The 18,868-nt window shown below is 39.7% G+C and overlaps 1 protein-coding gene across 3 annotated transcripts in view; it reads left to right on the top strand.

The window, feature by feature from the left end:
• Window positions 1-11,986: 11,986 nt before the first annotated feature.
• Window positions 11,987-18,868, top strand: part of pax5 (paired box 5) — a 208,088-nt gene continuing 201,206 nt past the window's right edge. For all 3 annotated transcript variants that reach the window (XM_043719625.1, XM_043719635.1, XM_043719616.1), the window contains exon 1: window positions 11,987-12,305. In XM_043719625.1, coding sequence (XP_043575560.1) covers window positions 12,266-12,305 — 40 coding nt within the window. In that variant the 5' untranslated portion in view covers window positions 11,987-12,265. The remainder of the gene's footprint in view (window positions 12,306-18,868) is intronic.

Raw genomic sequence — 18,868 nt, 5'->3', positions numbered from 1 at the left:
AAGCTAGTTGTTCTTTATCTGGTATCATAATACAAGCACCAAGCTCCCTCCAACTGTCAAATGTCCTTTGTTTTGTGTCTTTCATTAATTTGTCCTCTAGTTTCTTAGCAACCACCAAGGTTTCATGGTCGTGAGGATTTCTACTTCCAGTTCTATTCTGAAAATGGTCTGTGCTCTTTATTTCATTGTCTATTCTAATCAGGATGTGACTTTGCTTTCACTGTTGCTTCTATCGGAACTACAACTATGAGATCTCCTTCCTTTATTATTTGGAGGTTTGTTCATTTTCTGCTGCAAGAATCTCTTTCAAGGTCACTATCATAAGTTGCACTGTGTTTCTGTATATTCCATTCTTCTGTACCATTCTACCAGTCCGTGAAGCTCACTTCTTGATCATTATCCTGAGCAGTCAACAAAAATTTTAACTTACCAGTGTCTTTTCCTGCATGTCCCATAATTGTTGCAGCTCTCCATTAACTCATTCACATTGGAATATAGGTAATCTGAGTACACACTTGAGTGAATTAGCCTGTGAATGTGATAACTTTGTCCCATACATTATTGTCGCTCACTGTATACATGTACCACCCTCTGTGTGAAAAATTGCCCCTTAGAACTCTTTTAAATCTTTCCCTTCTCACCCTAAACTTATGCCTTCTACTTCTGGACTCTCCTACCCCAAGGAAAAGACCTTGTCTATTTATCCTATCCATGCCCCTCATGATTTTATAAACTTCTATAAGGTCACTCCTCAGCCTCTGATACTCCAGGGAAAGGAACCCCAGCCTATTCAATTTCTCCCTATAGCTCAGATCGTCCAACCCTGACAACATCCTTGTAAATCTTTTCTGAGCCCTTTCAAGTTTCACAACATTCTTCCAATAGGAAGGAGCCTGAAATTGCAAGCAATATTCCAAAAGTGGCCTAACCAATGTCCTGTATAGCCGCAACATGACCTCCCAACTCCTATACTCAATACTCTGACCAATAAACGAGAGCGTACCAAACACCTTCTTCACTATCCTATCGACCTGCGACTCTACTTTCAAGGGGCTATGAACCTGCACTCCAAGGTCTCTTTGTTCAGCAACTCCCTATGACTTTACCATTAAGTGTATAAGTCCTGCTAAGATTTGCTTTCCTAAAAATGCAGCACCTCCATTCATCTAAATTAAACTCCATCTGCTACTCCTCAGCCCATTGGCCCATCTGATCAAGATCCCGTTGTAATCTGAGGTAACCTTCTTCGCTGTCCACTACACCTCCAATTTTGGTGTCATCTGCAAACTTACTAATGCTACCTGTTATGCTCACATCCAAAGCATTTATAGAAATGACAAAAAGTTGTGAACTAGCACCAATCCTTGTGGCATTCCACTGGCCACAGACCTCCAGTCTGAAAAACAACCCTCCACCACCACCCTCTGTCTTCAATCTCAAGCCAATTCTGCATCCAAATGGCTAGTTTTCCCTGTATTCCATGAGACGTAACCTTGCTACCAGAAGAAGTGGTGGAGGCTAATACAATTGTGGCATTTAAAAGGTATCTGGATGGGTATATGAATAGGAAGGGTTTGGAGGGATATGGGCCAGGTGCGGACAGGTGGGACTGGATTCGGTTGGGATATCTGGTCGGCATGGATGAGTTGAACTAAAGGGTCTGTTTCCCTGCGATAAATCTCTATGATTCTATGACTCTATCACTGCTTTAGCCCTTGACTGTATTCTGTTCCAGAGAATCCATTTCACCTGAACATTTGAGGTTACGTCTCTGATTTACTTCTATTTGTTGCTTGGTTTAATCTAAACCATTTAAAAACAAACTTCTGATTTGTGGAAACAGACTTGTATTGAACTCTCTTCAGCTCTTTCTTAAAAGCCTAACATTGCTGTGACAGTAATTTCTCTTCAAGTAGCTGTTTCCATTCAACTCTTGCCATATGACATCTCAAACGAGTGAATTGGAGTTAATACTGCTAATAAAGTTACAGATTGTAACAAATTCTATGAAAGTTATCTACTGGTTTGTCCTTTGACAAGCGTCATGATGTTATATTTGTACCTCATTCATTGAAGATCCCTTTGTGAAACTACATGAAAGTCCTTAGTCATCAACAACTTGCAAGTTCCTTTGGTAACAAAGAAGGAACAAAAATAAAACAAAGCTTCTCCACTAACTCCACAATATATAGATATTAAAAATAAGTTATTTCAAGGACGTAACCTCACGTTATTTGTTAACTGCTCATATTTGTCTATTGTTGTTGATGGACCAATAGAACCTAGGATGAGCCTTTAGCTTTGGACCATTTCCAAGGTGGAGGTAGACTTGATGAATAAAGATTAATGCTCTGACACTGAATTCTGAGTTGACATTTAATTGGGATTCATGCCTCTGGTGCATGCGGATACCCCCCACCTCCCTCATTGTGTGGATTGTTAGTGCTTTAAAATCCCTTTACCATGCAGGGATATTCACCATATTGACTGGTATATGAATAGTTATGGGTATGGAAGTAACAATCATATCGTAGCCTGTAGAATTGTTAATCATCTTGTGGATTATTCTACTACATCAGGCCATTCTCCACTGAAAACTGCAAGGATATGAAAATAACAGTGTAAATCATTTGATCCATTTACTCAATTATTATTGGAACCGGTATTGGGAAAATGCGCTTTGTCTTCCAATGTGCAAAATAGTGTTGATCATCCTTGATTGACAATTTGTTCAATAGCCAATGTTAGTATTAAGTTTATAAATGGTTGTTGGTATAGTGCAAACAAAAATGTGTTTCACTCACAGGTCAAAAGTTATCCACTGGAACTATTTTGATTTAGTTTCCCAGCCAATTGTGACATAAACCAAATTGTGTACAGAATATGCCGTGAAGTTAACAAAATACTTTTCCCAAAATAAATTCAAATCGGTTACATAATAAATATTTGTGGAATATACTTTCTGTGCTCATTGAAGCTTATAGGTTTGGGATGAATTCGTAGCACACTCCACTGAAATTCCTTGGTCGGTAAGATTTCAAAATGTTTATTTATTGGACTTTTTGTAAAGGGCAGAGACACTGGTCATACAGGATGATCTTGTGCGTACATGTGTGAATATTAATGACTTTACTGCTGAACTCAGAAAAATGTTACCTTTGTTCATTTCTCGTTACATTTTTTATTAAGATGTTATCATATTGAAACTGCAGGCAACACAGTGGAGCATCAACACCATTGCTATGAAGTGGTGATCTATCACTTTGAACCCACCATCCCCAATGCACTGTCTTGCCACAACACACTGCAGATGTTTAGCTACTTCATGCATGAAAGGAGAAAAAAATCAGAGGAAGGCCAGATTTGGGGAGTCTTGTCCATCTTCTCTTGGCAGGTTTAGAATAGCATTGGCATATATCTGGAATTAAATTTCCAACCCTACCACCCTGTGGCCAACCACTTCAACTCCCCCTCACACTTCCCTAAGGACATACAAATCCTTGCCCTCCTTCACTGCCAAATCAAAGCCACCCACCAATTGGAGTAACAACGCCTCGTCTTCTGCCTCAGAACCCTACAACCACACGGCATCAACATCGACTTCACCAGTTTCCATATCTCCCCAACCCCACCTCATCTAAGATCCAACACTCCAATTCGGCACTGCCCTCTTCACCTGATCTACCTGTCCATCTTCCCTCCCACTTATCCAATCCACCCTCCCCACCAACCTAACACAATCACCACCCACATGCAACCATTTATTGCCATTCTACCTACCCTGCACCCAGCCACATCCCTAGCCCCCTATTTATCACTCAACCCCCTTCCCCCTCCACATTTGTGATGAAGGGCTTATGCCCAAACTTTTGACTCTCCAATTCCTCAAATGCTGCCTAACCTGCTGTGCTTTTTCCGTCATCACACTTTTCAACTTTTGGCCTCAGTGATGAGTTAAAGGGAATTCATGGAAGGAGAGAAACTGACTGAAAATGGAATTAGTAGCAGATGATATAATGACATAGTATAATGCATTATTCTTGAATGCATTATACTATGTCATTATATGAAATATGCTGTAGTAAAAGTACATTATATGATTGCTATTGCTTCACTCATAACACTATGTTTTATACCAGTGCCCATTATCGCATAGATCAGAAAATGTTCTCTTCAGGCATTAATTAGTTGTACTGGTCATTATTCCAGCACACTGCGAATAACATCATTTAAACTAAGTATCAAAAGAAATCATTCTATATACAATGTTCAAGGTAGAAAATATGTTCTGTACTCTGCTTATTTCAATTTTCCAGATCTTGCACCTTTTTCTGCAGTGTCAAAAATACTTGGAACAGCTCAAAGTTATTGAGCATAATTTCAACAGGTAGATGGTTATTCTGAGAGGGAGACCTTGGGAATTCACATTACAAAAATAACATAAACTAAGAAGGAAAATATTGCTTTTTGTTTAGGATAATTTTATTGATTAACTATTGTACAGATCAAAGGAATGTGATAAAACCCCATGCTTGCTCTCATAATAACTTTTTATAATGTGGTTAAATGTGAGGTTATCCACTTTGGTAGCAAAAACAGAAAGGTAGATTATTATCTGAAAGACAATAAATTGGGGAAGGGGTGGCACAATGAGACTGGTTATCCTCGGGCAGAAGGTGGTGATGAAGGCAAATGGTATGTTAGCCTTCATGCTAAGAAGATTCAAGTACAGGAGTTGGATGTCTTGCTGCAGCTGTACAGGGCATTTTGGTAAGATGACAGTTAGAGTATTGTGTGCAGTTTTAGTCTCCTTCGCTGCGGAAGGGTATTCTAAATATTGAGGGTGCACAAAGAAGGTTTACCAGACTGATTCCTGGGATGGAAAGACTTACATATGGTGTGTGGGGGAGGAGAACTGGATCAGTTAGAACTATATTCAACAGAGTTTAGAAGAACAATAGGGTGTTCTCATAGAAATCTTTAAAATTCTAATATGATTAGACAGAATAGATGTAGAAAGGATGCTCTGATCACCGGGAAGCCCAGAACAAGGAGTCACAATTTAATTATAAGGGTAAACCTTTTAGGACACTTCTGAGGAGAAATGTCTTCACCCAGAGAGTGGTGAACCCGTGGAATTCTCTGCCACAGGAAACTGTTAAGGCCAAAACATTGAAGACTTCCAAGAAGGTTTTAGATATAGTTCTTAGGACTGAAGGGTTCAAGGGGAATGAGGAGAAAGCAAGACCAGGGTATTGAGCTGGATGGTCAGATATGGTCCATATTGATTGGAGGAGCAGACCCAAGTGGCCTATTCCTGCTCCTAGTCTATGTTTCTATGTTTAGTCATATAACCGCAGAGAGATACTCAACAGAGGTCAAGTGAGTCTGCACAAGGAAGAAGTAAATGAAACAATCATTAAAGAATCACAGGTCATTCTTGCACAGTTTCAGGTAACTCCTTGGTATGACCCTTTCAACAATGCAGGGGTTTTGCTTTTTGTATTAAAAACAATTGTGTTTGTTCATGATATTTGACCAGATGGATCAATCTCCCTCCCAACATCACAAAATTAAAACTCATCTTCTATCATCCTATCTCCTGTTTCTAAGCATTTTATTCTCGTCCATGTCATCATGCATTTTGTGGATTGCTGGACATCTCTCAGTCAGATGCTTTAATTTAAATATTCTTCCTCTGGTCTGTTTATTTAAAATCTATGTTTAATCTTATTATTTGTCCATTCACATATATACACACACATATATCACATTTACTTTAAGGTTTTGTAGGAATGTCATTTAAGAGTGAATGACAATTTCCCTACATTTTACACTACAATTATGTTTGGTGAATATTTAATCCCCTGTCAGATTGCTTTGTTTCTTCTGACTGTGATGGCCTGGCAAAATTGTATTTTTAAATGTTGTATTTGAATCTGAATTAATAGTTTAGGCAGAGAGCAAATTGGTTCCATTTGTTGCCTCACAACAGAATGCAAGATTTCAGAGTCATTTATAGAAGATCGTTTCACTCTTTCACATTGTAGCATCATGACATGTCTAACAAGTCAGTGACTAGCCGCCGTATATATGTTAATTCATGTTACCATGGAAAAATAAGAAATCCAAACATAATTATTTGATTTGACTCTTCTCCATTGATTCCTACATAATGAGTTCTTCATTTAGATTAACTGAGGAATGCATACCTTGTGAAAGCCATCTTTAGACTTGCATCAGCAGAGGACAGTGAATGAAATATCTAAATTACCTTTTTAAGAATGGATAGAACATAAGTTATAACCTGAATACAGGAACTACAGATGTAAGAATGTAATTTTAATTTATGTTTGAAAATATCTTCGGAGAGTGTTAAGATGTTCAAAACTTAGCACAAAAATATTGCTAGTGTTTGGAACTTCATTTCAATTCTGGTTCCAAAAAACATGCATACTAATAATTACTTGGTGCATTGTATTGATTATTAATGAAACAAATACAAGTATGTGCACACTTCACATAACAAACATCCAATTACATAATAGAAGGGATATCAATCCATAACAAGAAAAAAATTCACAAGTTGCAGAAATACCAAAAAAATTATGTCATGTCAACATGAACTAAAATTGATCAATAGCTATTAAGGAACATTGTAAAGGAGAAGAAAGTGATGTGGATCCAGAGTAGGTGAGGAAGGGAATTCCAAAGCTTAGAGCCAAGGTGGTAGAAAATGTGGATGTCAACAGGAGGACTATAAAAATTGAGGATGCACAAGAGGCCAGAAGTGAAGAACAGAGATCTTAAAAGCTGGTAAGGGCTGGAGATGGTCACAGGTGTAGGGAAAATGAAGCTATCCGGTCATTTTAAGGCAAGGATAATTGAGGTACTGTGCAGCTAGTGTAGCCAGCAATGTATGAAGTAAATTGCAAAAATAAACAAATTAAGATCACAAGATCATAAGAAATCAAGTCAAAAGTAGGTTGATCAGCCCTTTGAGCTTGCTCCACTAGTTAACAGGATCGCAACTGATTTGACAATCCTCACATCCACTTTCCTTTCCTTTCCCTTCCCTGTAACCCTTGATTCCACTACTGATCAAGAATCTATCAATCTCGGCCTTAAGTATACACAAGGAATCTTCCCCCACATCTCTCTGTGACAAGGGGTGCCAAAGGCTCACGACCCTCTGAGAAAAGAAATTTCTCCTCAACTCAGTTTTAAATTGTCACCTCTTTAATCTGAGCCTATGCCCTCTGTTCTAAACTCTCCCATGAGGTGAAGCATCCTCTCAGCACCTACCATGTCAAGTACCTTAAGAATCCTATGCATTTCAGTGGGATTGCCCCTCACTCTTATAAACTCCAGTGAATAGAGTCCCAATCTGTTTAGCTCATAAGACAATCTCTCCAAGCCAGGGATCATCAAAATGAATGTTCTCTGAAGTGCTTCTACTGAAATGATATCTTTCCTTACATAAGGGGTACAAAATTGCTCAGAGTACTCCAAATGTGTTCTCACCAGCACCTTGTACAGTTGAAATAAGAATTTCTATACTCCAGCTCCTTAAAATAAGGGCAAACATTCCTTTAGCCTTCCTGATTATCTGCTGCACCTGTGTGTTGGCTTTCTGTGCTTTATGTATAAGTACCCCCGAGTCCTTTTGGATTGTCGGTGTTTGCAGTTTTTCTCCATTTAAATAATATTCTGTTCCAAAATGAACAAATTCGCATTTTCCCATCAATATTCCATTTGTCAAATTTTTTGTCCACTTAGTTAACTTATCAATATATCTCTGTAAACTGTTTGTATCCCTCTCACAACCTGCTATTTCTTCTATTTTTGTGTCATCTGCAAATTTGGCTACAACACATTCTTTCTGTCCTCCAAGTTATTAGTATATATTATAAACAGTTGCAATCCCAGCACGGAGCCCCACTGATCATGGGCCGCCAACCTGGTGTTATCCCTCCTTGCTGTTTCCTGCCCATTAACCAATTCTCTATCCATGCTAATGTACTACCTCCAACACCACTGGTTCTTACCTTATGACTTAAGAACAACAAAACATTATTTAGTGTTGAAATACAACCACAGTAAGTGACAGTCAAATTCTTGTGAATTCTAAGGGTCATAAATCACCTGCAGTAAATTGAATTTTAACATTTTTGCACTTTGTGTATTTAAATTGGGTAAAATAGAACTTTTACACCTTCAGTGTGAATTTATTGATATTTGTTACGTTGATATATTTTATCATGAACCAGAGTTATGAAACTGTAAGGTCTGGAAATATCTCGAAATACTTGCTGACAGTGTAAAGTGAAGACATGTCAATGCCTAAATATAAGGTGCAGAATTAAAACAGACTGAGAATAACCACTACGAATGTGGCTGCCCTGTTTCTCTTGCTTCTGGATTAGTGGTGCTGGAAGAGCACAGCAGTTCAGGCAGCATCCGAGGAGCAGTAAAATCGACGTTTCGGGCAAAAGCCCTTCATCAGGAGTTTCTCTTGCTGTTTATTGACGGTGCAAAAGATTATTCCAACTATGCTCCCCAGGTGACTCTCATTCATTTGTCTGCTTTTTCAGGGTGATGTAAAACTATATATTTCAGTTTCGATTATTACCTCTGGTTCTGTTCCTCGACCCTAACCCCGTCAAGAAAAATCCCTGTGGAAAAACTGTCGCAGATAAAAAGTCATATTACCAACTGGATCAGTGGACCAGATTTTCTTTAAAGCAATTGCATTTTCTCCAAAAAAAAACTTTGTTCTAAAGCACATGGAATAATCTTGTGATCAGTATAATCTTGTGAAAAGATTTGTGTGAGATGCGAATTCGGATCAGGTTGAACTGTTGCATTTGAAGTGAACGACATTTATTGTCAACCCCTGAATTTTAGGTCTTCACAAGACACACAACTCGAGCACGTTTTCCTAACAATTGCCTCCACGGGTCCAGACCAACAGCCCTAACATTTCTTAGTCCCGGTTACCTTTTTCCAAACCTCTCAACGAGAGCGTTGAATCATCAGCATTTGGATTAACGAACTCCATCAGGTAAAAGTGAAGTTTGGTGAGACTTAGGCTGCTATTTAGGTTTTAGTTTTATCTTCGGCACAGCGGGCAAAATGTAAACACAATTACATTTGAAAATTAATAAAAGTGCATTCCTGTATCCCTGTTATATCCCTGTATGATGGAAAAACGGATAGCCAAACTCACACGGCTGGAGAGAAAAATCTGGATTAGTACCGGCGGCTACCTTCTTCACAATGTAAACAACTTATTGCAAATTATAATTATCATATGACCACTTGTGAAAAAGAAATCTAATCAAGCCACGGTGTGACCGGAATCATTGATTTTCGTGAAGCCTGTTTAAAGTTTCGAACAAACATTTGAGACTGTGAAGGTAGAAGGCGATGGGCTCTGGAAAAGTGCAGCTCCATTAAAACAAAAGCAGATATGTCAGATTGAGACGTGTGCTTTACTTCAGTATCATTGATAGACTGATAAATGTCAACTGTATAGGTTAGTTCTAGAGACAATAAAATATGGTAACCATTTTGACCCGTTTCATACAATTACCTGTTAATGGATAGGCAGAAGTAGTGAGGGTAGTTAGGGCTCGTGTAATTACTGTAGGCTGATATCAGTGAGGGAACGGAACATAATTTAATTTACTGTGCACAACTCACTATCGATCATATTTCAGGTACTTATTAATCAGTTATATATTTCCAATGCTTGTGTCAATAGGCGGACGCAATTTATAGCGTTATACTCGCACGTTGCGTTTCAAAACACTAGTTAACTGCGAGGATCTTGGGATTTAGTGACTTGCTGTGTGCAAGAATACGTTTGACGTGTTTTACTCAGTTGAGTGGATTTCCATGTTTTACGATCTTGAGCAAATCCTGGAATCTAGACACCGTTCAAGACCAATGAGAATGCTAAACAGTTGGTAAAAAAAAGAATTGATTCATAATTAAGATGACAGCAGGCATAATGATTTCTTTCTTAAATTCTGGGTTAGCTTGGAAGGTTACAATACAACTTGTAAGAGAACTTGCATTATTTTGACCCTTCATTAAATTGCCCTTCCACTTATCAAGAAGAGAACTCAGTCAATTCCAGCGGTTGTGTTGGTTTTATGCGATTAACAGAATTGTTAAATGTGGATGACCTTAAGATAAAATGTCACGTATCTCTTTTAAATATTTTAGGAAGGATTTTTCCACTGTCAACATTGTAATCTTCATAAAGTTTCTCATTTGACAACATTCCCTGGTCAGTTTGTTGTAAACCAAGCCCTGGACAGAATCTGAACTTGGTTCGGTCTGTTACATACGTTTTGCAGTCGATATCTAATTGGTTCAAAAACTTTCAAACACCCCGATTCTATATCAATTGCTCAGTAATTACTTTCGATAATTCGATGCAGAGTGCAATCATTTTATTTAAGTTAAACCAAGATGGTCCAGATTTAGGCGGAGTCTAAGCATACCTGTTTTAGTTCATTAATGAGCTTTGACATTTAAATAAACAATTAAGATGCATCACCTGAATCCTTTTGGACTGGAACAAAGACAAGGTCCTCCCTATAGACTTTGCTCTTGAGCCTGGCTACTTCAGAACGAGTGTTTTTTTCATCCCTTGGATTTTACCTTTAACCCGTGTGCATTTTAGAGACCGGTTGATTCAATAAAGTCTGCCAGCAAATGTTTCCATAAAAGATATTCTGTACTCTTAACTACACTGTTTTAGGATTGTTGGCGTTCATTTAATATAAAAAAGGAGATATATATTTTTGTTCATGAATATTCTTGGCATGAAATATCTGGCCTTTTTAAACAAGTCAGAAAAATATGAATTGAAAAGCGTTGATAGATTTGTCCTTTAAAATTTGCTTTGAGGTTTCCCATGAGATTATATCCAGCTAAAATATGTTATCTCGGTATTATACGTATAAAGAGAGATGCTTTTGCGATGTGCAATTTGTTAAATGTGTAAAATACAGAGAACACGGGAAAATTGCGAGCACTGTCAAACTTACCCACGTTCCACTCACATGTTTTAATTTGACTGAAGTCAGTACCATTTGTGCTTCTGCAAAGCAATGTAAACATCCCTACTCCCACCCCGATAAATCCAGGTTTGTAATACAAAGTTATACGGAGGTCACAGTTTAATGTTGAAATGCAATTGGAGCTGTGCATTAGTGGTATACCTGTCTCGGGTTACTACTGCAACCCACTCTTATTCTCCGTACCTCAATATTGGCACCACCTCAGAAAGGGCTGAAGACAGAAGCGCGGCAAGTTGTTTATCTTCCTACCTGTAAGTGCAGCAATCGTTTAGAAGAAAAATCTTGTTTTAATATTTCAAGAAAGTATCCGGTCCGAAACAAAGGGGCGGGGGAGGGCATGCAGTTGCTAGAGTATCTCTCACCACCACCAACCCCCACACCATGAAAAGCGAATCAATTCAATGCAATTTGTAAACAATCTTCCCGCTACAATAAAGGAATAAACCGAAAGCAGGCAAGTGGGTGCACAGAGCCCACTGGATTTCGGGGGAAGGATACGCTTTTTTCCCCATTATTGCTCCTGAGGTTTGGTAGAAAGTGTTTGGTACGTTTCTCGAGGCAAATTCAAGGTGCGGGGAGGGGGGGGGGGAGGTGCGCTTATACAATGAGTGAAGTGATGGGGGAAAAAAAAGCTTTTCATTATTCAGAATGTTAGAGAGCAATGCTTTGGTCGGCTTGTGATGTAGCATTTCAGAATCCCTATCCTCAAACTGTAGAAAATATTGCAGATGCCGCGCATTATAATCGGCCTGATTCGCAGGCCGAAACTAGGAGGATAGGAGGCGAGAGAGAGAGAGAGACAACGTCAAAGTTATCAAGAACCCCATAGGTGGGAGTGATTTGTCCGGCAGATGTAAGAGTTTTACTTTCTTTTCGCTTGTGTCGAGGGACTCTCCGATTTTTTTTTTCTCTCCCTCTCTCTCTAAAGGCGAACAGGACATGATCTCACATGTAGCGAGCTCTTTTAGTTCCTTAATCATTTCACGGTTTGTTCAGAGCCTTTTCTCCACCTAAAACGTTTAGTTTCGGATCAATGGGCAGCACCAAAGACGCGACGGGGTAGCGGAAGAGTCAAATTATTCGGAGCCGACAAAAACACGCACACACACCGAAACGGGGCAACTTTTCTTCCAATCTTTTCACAAAGGATTCGAAATCCCAGAACTAGCATGGAAAAAAATAGCAGCGCGCTCAGGAGTGTCCGATCAGGTAGGTTTATTTTTTTAAATCTTTCTGTGAAAAAAGAATGTTAAAAGCATGCAACGACTGCATGACTGCCAGCCTCGTGTTTATTTTTACAATTAATCAATATCCGTGTAAAACAATCTGCTGTTTAGACACTTGTTTAAAAGAATTTTAAATAATCAACTGATGGTGAGTTGTCTTGGGAATATTCATGTACTTTGACAACTTAAACTGAATACTGAGCGCAAACAAAGAGGATATGTATTTCTGGGTGTGAATATCGGTGCATGCACTGTCTGTCTGAATTGAGCAGGTTAGTGATTGATCATCTGATTTGATACTGATTTGAGAGTAGTTTCCCCTTCACAACCTGAGCGTGGTAACTTTTTCATGCTTTGTAGCAAACTGTGGTAGTTAAAAACCGGCCCGCGATCTCACTGATCTCGAAAGATAATCAATGGTCGCTGCGCAGAGTTAGCAGTCACATCATTTGGTTCATGTTTAAGCTCAAAGAATAGTTTGGTTTCCATTGAATATTTACAAGGTGACGGTTGCCATCAGTACGCACGACGCAAAACTATTGAAACCAAGTCTGCAGCTGAGTGTACTGAGAGAAAATCACTTTTTAAAAAAAGTCCTACGGTTCACCGCAATTTCTGCTGTCATGTGCGAGAAGGGCATTGGCGCTGTTTGTGTGTGCCGATTGGGGGGTGATTGTAGATTTTATTTTGCTGTTTTTCAACATTAAAATAGCTAAAACACGTGGAAGTGGCTGAACTGGGTGCCCCATTCTCGTTTTCTTTGCTCAGTTCATATCGATTGTGTTTTTTTTAAATAAGCATTTCGACGGTTCGATAGACATGCTGCGGGTGCAAGCGATACCGGACGTTCAGTTTCGGAGGTTAATAGAAAATATTTGTGATTGACATGTTGATAAAAAAAAATCCCCCCAACCCTTGTTCCGAATAGTTTTGAAATAACTGTCGCCCGTTACAGTTTAAACGAGAGCTCCAAATGTGAAATCAGAATATAGGAGACCTCTACAGCGAACCGAAATTGACCCACCCTATTCGGTTTGTTGATAAACATTGATTTAAAATTTGCCGGTGAAACTTGGCGTAGCAAAAAGAAACCCTGAGAAATTGTTAAAAATAGGTTAAAAAAAAACCTCTTTTGGGATGTCACTTTGTCTCTATTCTTGAACACCTGCTCTTTGACCGAAAACAAAATCAATTGCACAGAACGATTCATCGGCAAACTGAAACCAGCTTTACACACATTACTTTGTAAATGTAGGTTGGTAAAGAGGGTGGGGGGAGGGGGTGTTAGTTTTACTGTAACCAAAATGTCTCTGATTTGGGTTCGCCGGTAACTTTCTCCACAGCGCCCATTGAACCATCAAGGCATGCTTCTGCAATCAGTCTGTCAACACAAGACCCAGCAATTCCAATAAATCCATACGATTTTGCTCGTCCACTTTCCAGATTAAAATGTAAGGCAAAATTGATTCGACGAGAGCAGTTTCAAAGTCGATTTAAACCCGATACTCGGATATAGTCTAGGGACTGGGAATTAAGTCTGCAAATGTGAAACTTTTATTGTATATTCTCCAGTGTGAAATCTAGCATCGCGTTTTGTCTTGTATGGGCCTGCATTTCTTAACAGAACAACTTTGTAGCATCTGGCCACAAACAACACCTCCTTTTGATTTGCTTCAATTTTAAAGCGATGAGCTGTGAATGCACCGAACATGGTGGAACCGGGCGCTGAGATCATGCTTTTGAGAACTGCAGTGGGGGAAACAGGTTGTAAAGTAACCGGGGGCCTGGTGGCGGATGTCTCGGCGTGTGAAACGCTATGTGATTTTCTACGAATTTCAAACCACTGTTATTTTGCTTATTTGAAAATTAATTCAACAGGTCTGCTCAGCAGCCTGTTCGCCAATACCAATTAAAGCAGCCCGTGGCTTGTGTTGTGATGGTTGAGTTCAGCGGACTGTGTTTAGCGTTGCCTGTTCTCCACTCAGCACATCCCATCACCACCCGCCCCCGTCCACCCCGCCCCTCTACACCGCTCTTTTACAACATTAAAGCCGGTTATAGATAATCGTTTATTTTGCAAGAAAGAAGTTATTCAATGAAACTCAATCCCGAGCTTCCAAAATTGGAATGCCTTCTAAGGACTCAGCTCCGTAAACGCTGGCGTTTATAGGGTAGTTTTACCTTTTGGTTTGCTATTTAGGATAACACAGTCGCTTGCACTCCGGCTGCAGTGGCCGGGCACTCGATCACCAGGGTGCTTTCTCTCAATGGCAACATGGAAAAAAAATTAAAAGAAACAAGAAGAATAGGACCTCGAACAGGTTTACTCCAAGGGAAAAGAAAGCAGACCGCATTTAACCTCAAGTGTTCTTCGACGTCTGAATCTGAAATTTCTCACATAATTCACGAGGAATCACTGAAAACAAAGAGTGGGTTCCTGTGCCCTTCAGTCCCTGACAGATTAACTGACCCCTCCGCCCTTCCCCAGTTCAGCTTGCGAAAGAATCCTGCCCAGTTATTGATCATAAAGGGCTCCAGTTGCCGAGGTTGACACCAGAATGAATTTGTGCCATTCTGGGACATTAACTGCTTTTCCTGTCTGTGACCCGTGAAATAATCTATATCATTGTTTACCTTCAGCTTCCGAGCTGACAGATGACAGGGTCGAAATCCTTTGTACCAGCACGTGCGCGCCACACTTGTTCGGTATGGCCTGGCCTGTTTTAAAATGCTGCCTTTGTTAATTAGTTGCCTTTCTGGTGATGAACTTTACATTGTCTGCCTGTATATTCATGTCAAATAAACCATCCAGGCTGCGTGCCATCCACTATTTATAGACACGTACACACACAGTTGAAACGGTGCAGAAGTTCAAGGGGCTGCGCTTCCTGGGTCAAAAAAAAAACACTCGAAAGCAACTTAGCACAATTGCAAGTTACAGTCACCGTATTGTTGTTAGATTCTGGTCTTTGCTTAAAACTTTAGAGAAAAAAAGTACCAATATTTCCAAACGATACATTCACGCTTAAGGAGCAGCTTTTGAAAGTGTCCACTTAACAGGACAAATGCCTTTTGAATAGACTCCAGTCGAGTTTTACAATGATAGCTTTTAAATATGCTCCGAAAAGAGCCTCTTTGTGATTTAGAGCCTCAAAAGACGCATAGGAGATCAATTCCTATTAGAAGGTATAAGATGGTGGGCTGGGGGGCTTGTGTGTGTGTGTGTGTATGGGGGGGGGCGGTAGTGAGGAAAAACATAGACCTCACATCTCTGTCAGACTGGACTCACTGGGCTACGGACTGGCACGTTTCCGGTTCAGAAAACGTACAGCAGGAATGTCCTCCCGAGGTTGGAAGGTGCAAAGCCATGCACCGAAGTGAGGCCCTGTTCAGCGCAGGAGTTAGCCCAAACAGCAGCAAAGAAATTGGCAGCAGTTGCTTAAGATAGAAACGTATTGAACTTCCCCTCACCCCGTCAAAGAGTGCAATTTCACTTTCTGCACCTGCAAGATGAAAACCGCCAGAATAGGGCGGAGAGATGAACAGAGAGGGAGAAGTGCAGTGTCCTTCAAGAGCAAATTATAAATTGTTCTCTCCCGTTTTGAATCGTTGTTTTAATCACAGGGAGATTCACATTTACTACAGTGAAGCAAAGCGAGAGTAAAGTCAGACTTGTGGTCTGCACCAATATGTTGAGAGTTGGCGTTTTCAGCCCAGCTCTGTTCTTCATGGATTGACAACAATCACTTTTTTACCCACCTCATTCACAGATAATTTCAAGCGCCGTCTGAATGTCTCCCTTAAATCAATGGCCTGATACGTTTCATGATGTAGAAAGATTAGATTTGCCAGGTCACAAGTGTCAGTCACTGTCAGGCTACAGGAAAACACAAGAGTAAGCTAGACCTTTAGTAGTACGCTGTGTATTATACAAGGAGAATCGATAGATGTATTATCTTCCGTCACAATTCTCTCCATAATTCATCCTCTGTATCTGTTCCACTGAATCCCAATATGAAATATTGTAAATAGTAGGTGACTGATACCACTGTAGATCAGAGATCTAACATCACACCTATAGAGTGCTGTGATTGTAGCGGCATGCAAAAGTGACACAACGTACCGTTCACATCGTGCATCCTGTGTAGATTTGAATGAAGTTACAGGACTGCCAGTGCCAAGATACACGGTCAAATCAGAGTGACCAGACACTTGAAAAAAGACTTTTGCAATTTTCTCTGATAAAGTTGTGATGATTTCCTTGTACGCAATATTATAAATTTGTTGGGAGATAATATCGTGCCAGGAAAAAATAAACCAGTGTCAACAGGCATGATTCCAAACCTCGGACGGAATTCTGAAATTGCCAGTAATAATTTTATTTTGGGCTACATTTAGTCGGCAGCATCCGATTTCCTACTTTGATATTGGGATTATTTTAATGAAAATAAAGCTTCTGAATTTCACGGACGATTTTTCTGCTAAAGAACATTACAGAAAGGAATGATAGGATACACTCATTGGACAATGTTGGCCATATTGGTCAATTAACCTCATTCGGACTTGATAATTACTCAAATAATAATCTGTGCTTTAATTCAGTTATGGTATCATGTCAGTAAGTGCGGATGTGCAAATAACAACAAACATCACATTTAAAACCAAATATGATACATTTGTGGTCGCTCTGTGACTAACGAATTCGGCAACATTAGTTATTGAAACTTAAAACACTACTTCTGCACAGTATTTACATTTCATATTACTGTACTCGGCCCAATCATTGAACTTAACAATTTTCTTCAACCAACTCAAAATTATTGTGACTCGGCTGGTTGACAGTCGCCATAGTTGTTTAGTCCCAGTGATACCACTCTATTTGACCTTTATACCATTAACTGGAGGTGTAAGAAGCGAAAGGTTCCTTGCATTAGGGTTCGGAATCCATCCCCAAAATAATAACGCTATCTAACTAATAATACTAACTTCAGAGACAATCAGTTAAAACCAAATTAATGATGAACAATTATTAAAGACGTGGGAATGTAATTATTGGGTAAACATTATATGGTCAAATAGCGAATAGAAATGGAAGATAAATGTGAGAAATGGACTTCGAAGAATAGGTAATGTCCGAGGAAATAAGGAGAGGAAGTGGTGCTGGAAAAGGAGAAAGTGACAAGCAATAGTTTGCGATTTAGTGCCCTCTGTCGAACGTTCCAGTGTGTAACTCTGCACAAACACTGTAATCTTCACTTGGATCTCGTTCTGCCCTTCACCACTAAGACTGCTCTGAACACTTGCACATTTTAAAAAACAAAATTCGACAAGACCCGTTCGATCCGTGAATCCAAACTGGAAGCGCAAGTGGAGTAAGAATAATCCCTTTCATTTTGCAGGATGTTGACTGCCAAAGTTGCGCTTGGACTAAAACAGGTCCAGTTTAGCGGGGAGAACGACAGTAGCTTCCTTCCTTGAGCAGCGTATATTAAAATAAGTTTCTAAGGCGCCGCATCGGGAAATGGTACCTGTATAGCCCAGATCATAGTTCGAGGTTGCAGTTACGCTACAGACACTTGCTCAGACCGGCATGTTTACAGAAAAAAAAACTTCCAGTCTTCAGACCCCAGTTATACCGCACCTGGAGGCGGCTTTAGGAACAGGTTGGGGGGAGGGGAGTGGTGGGTGTTTGACCGCAGAGATCGAACTTTACTCTACGGAGAACTCATTTTAATACCACACGGGGGAACGGAGAATTACAGTGCTGTATTAAAAGCCAATGATAAATTTGTAAAGTTTCATAGTGTCCTAAATTGGTCGTGTGCACTTTTAAGATGTGGCTTTCTATTGTGCTGTATGTGCATAATTTACTTGAGAGGGCCTCACGACTTTTACTTTAGTAGAAATGTGTGGTTTACATATCAAAAAAGAGGCTGAGTGTCTTCCCTCTTGAAACAAACAGGGATTTTTAAAAAAAAATCTGCAATATTTACTAGAGGGGATACAGAGAAAATGTTTCCTTATGTGGGAAACAGCTTAACAAGAGGTCAGTAATATAACATAGTGACCGAGAAATCCAATAGGGAATTCAAATTAAACTTTTTTTTTTAACCTGGAGTGTTGACAGTATCAAATTCGGTACCATAGGGAGTGGGTAAAGCGAAAAGCATGGGTGCATGTAAGGGGAAAATAGACAAGCAAATGATGGCCAGGGGAATAGAAGGTCACCATGATGCATGTAAATGAGAAAAGACAGGAGAATAAGCACAAGCATGAACTGGTTTTGTGTCATCGATCCCAGAAATCGGACATAGCACGTAACAAGATGGAGATCAGGTAACTACTGTGGAGAGATAAACGGAGGTTACTTCTCACGTGTATATAATTCTGCCATCCAGCCCCAGTTGTTGTTTTCTTCACTTGTCCAATTTCCACTCCTTTTGATACAGTGACATCAACTTTCTGTCTTTTAATCTCTCCCACCCTGCACTCTATCATATACGTTCCTTTCCCTCCCCGCCCCTTTCCAATTGCTGGAAGCGTTTA

The sequence above is a fragment of the Chiloscyllium plagiosum genome, chromosome 2 (genome assembly GCF_004010195.1).
Source record: "Chiloscyllium plagiosum isolate BGI_BamShark_2017 chromosome 2, ASM401019v2, whole genome shotgun sequence".
NCBI lineage: Eukaryota > Metazoa > Chordata > Chondrichthyes > Orectolobiformes > Hemiscylliidae > Chiloscyllium > Chiloscyllium plagiosum.
Note: the sequence above shows the minus strand (reverse complement) of the source record. Positions and strands in the feature narration are given on the sequence as shown.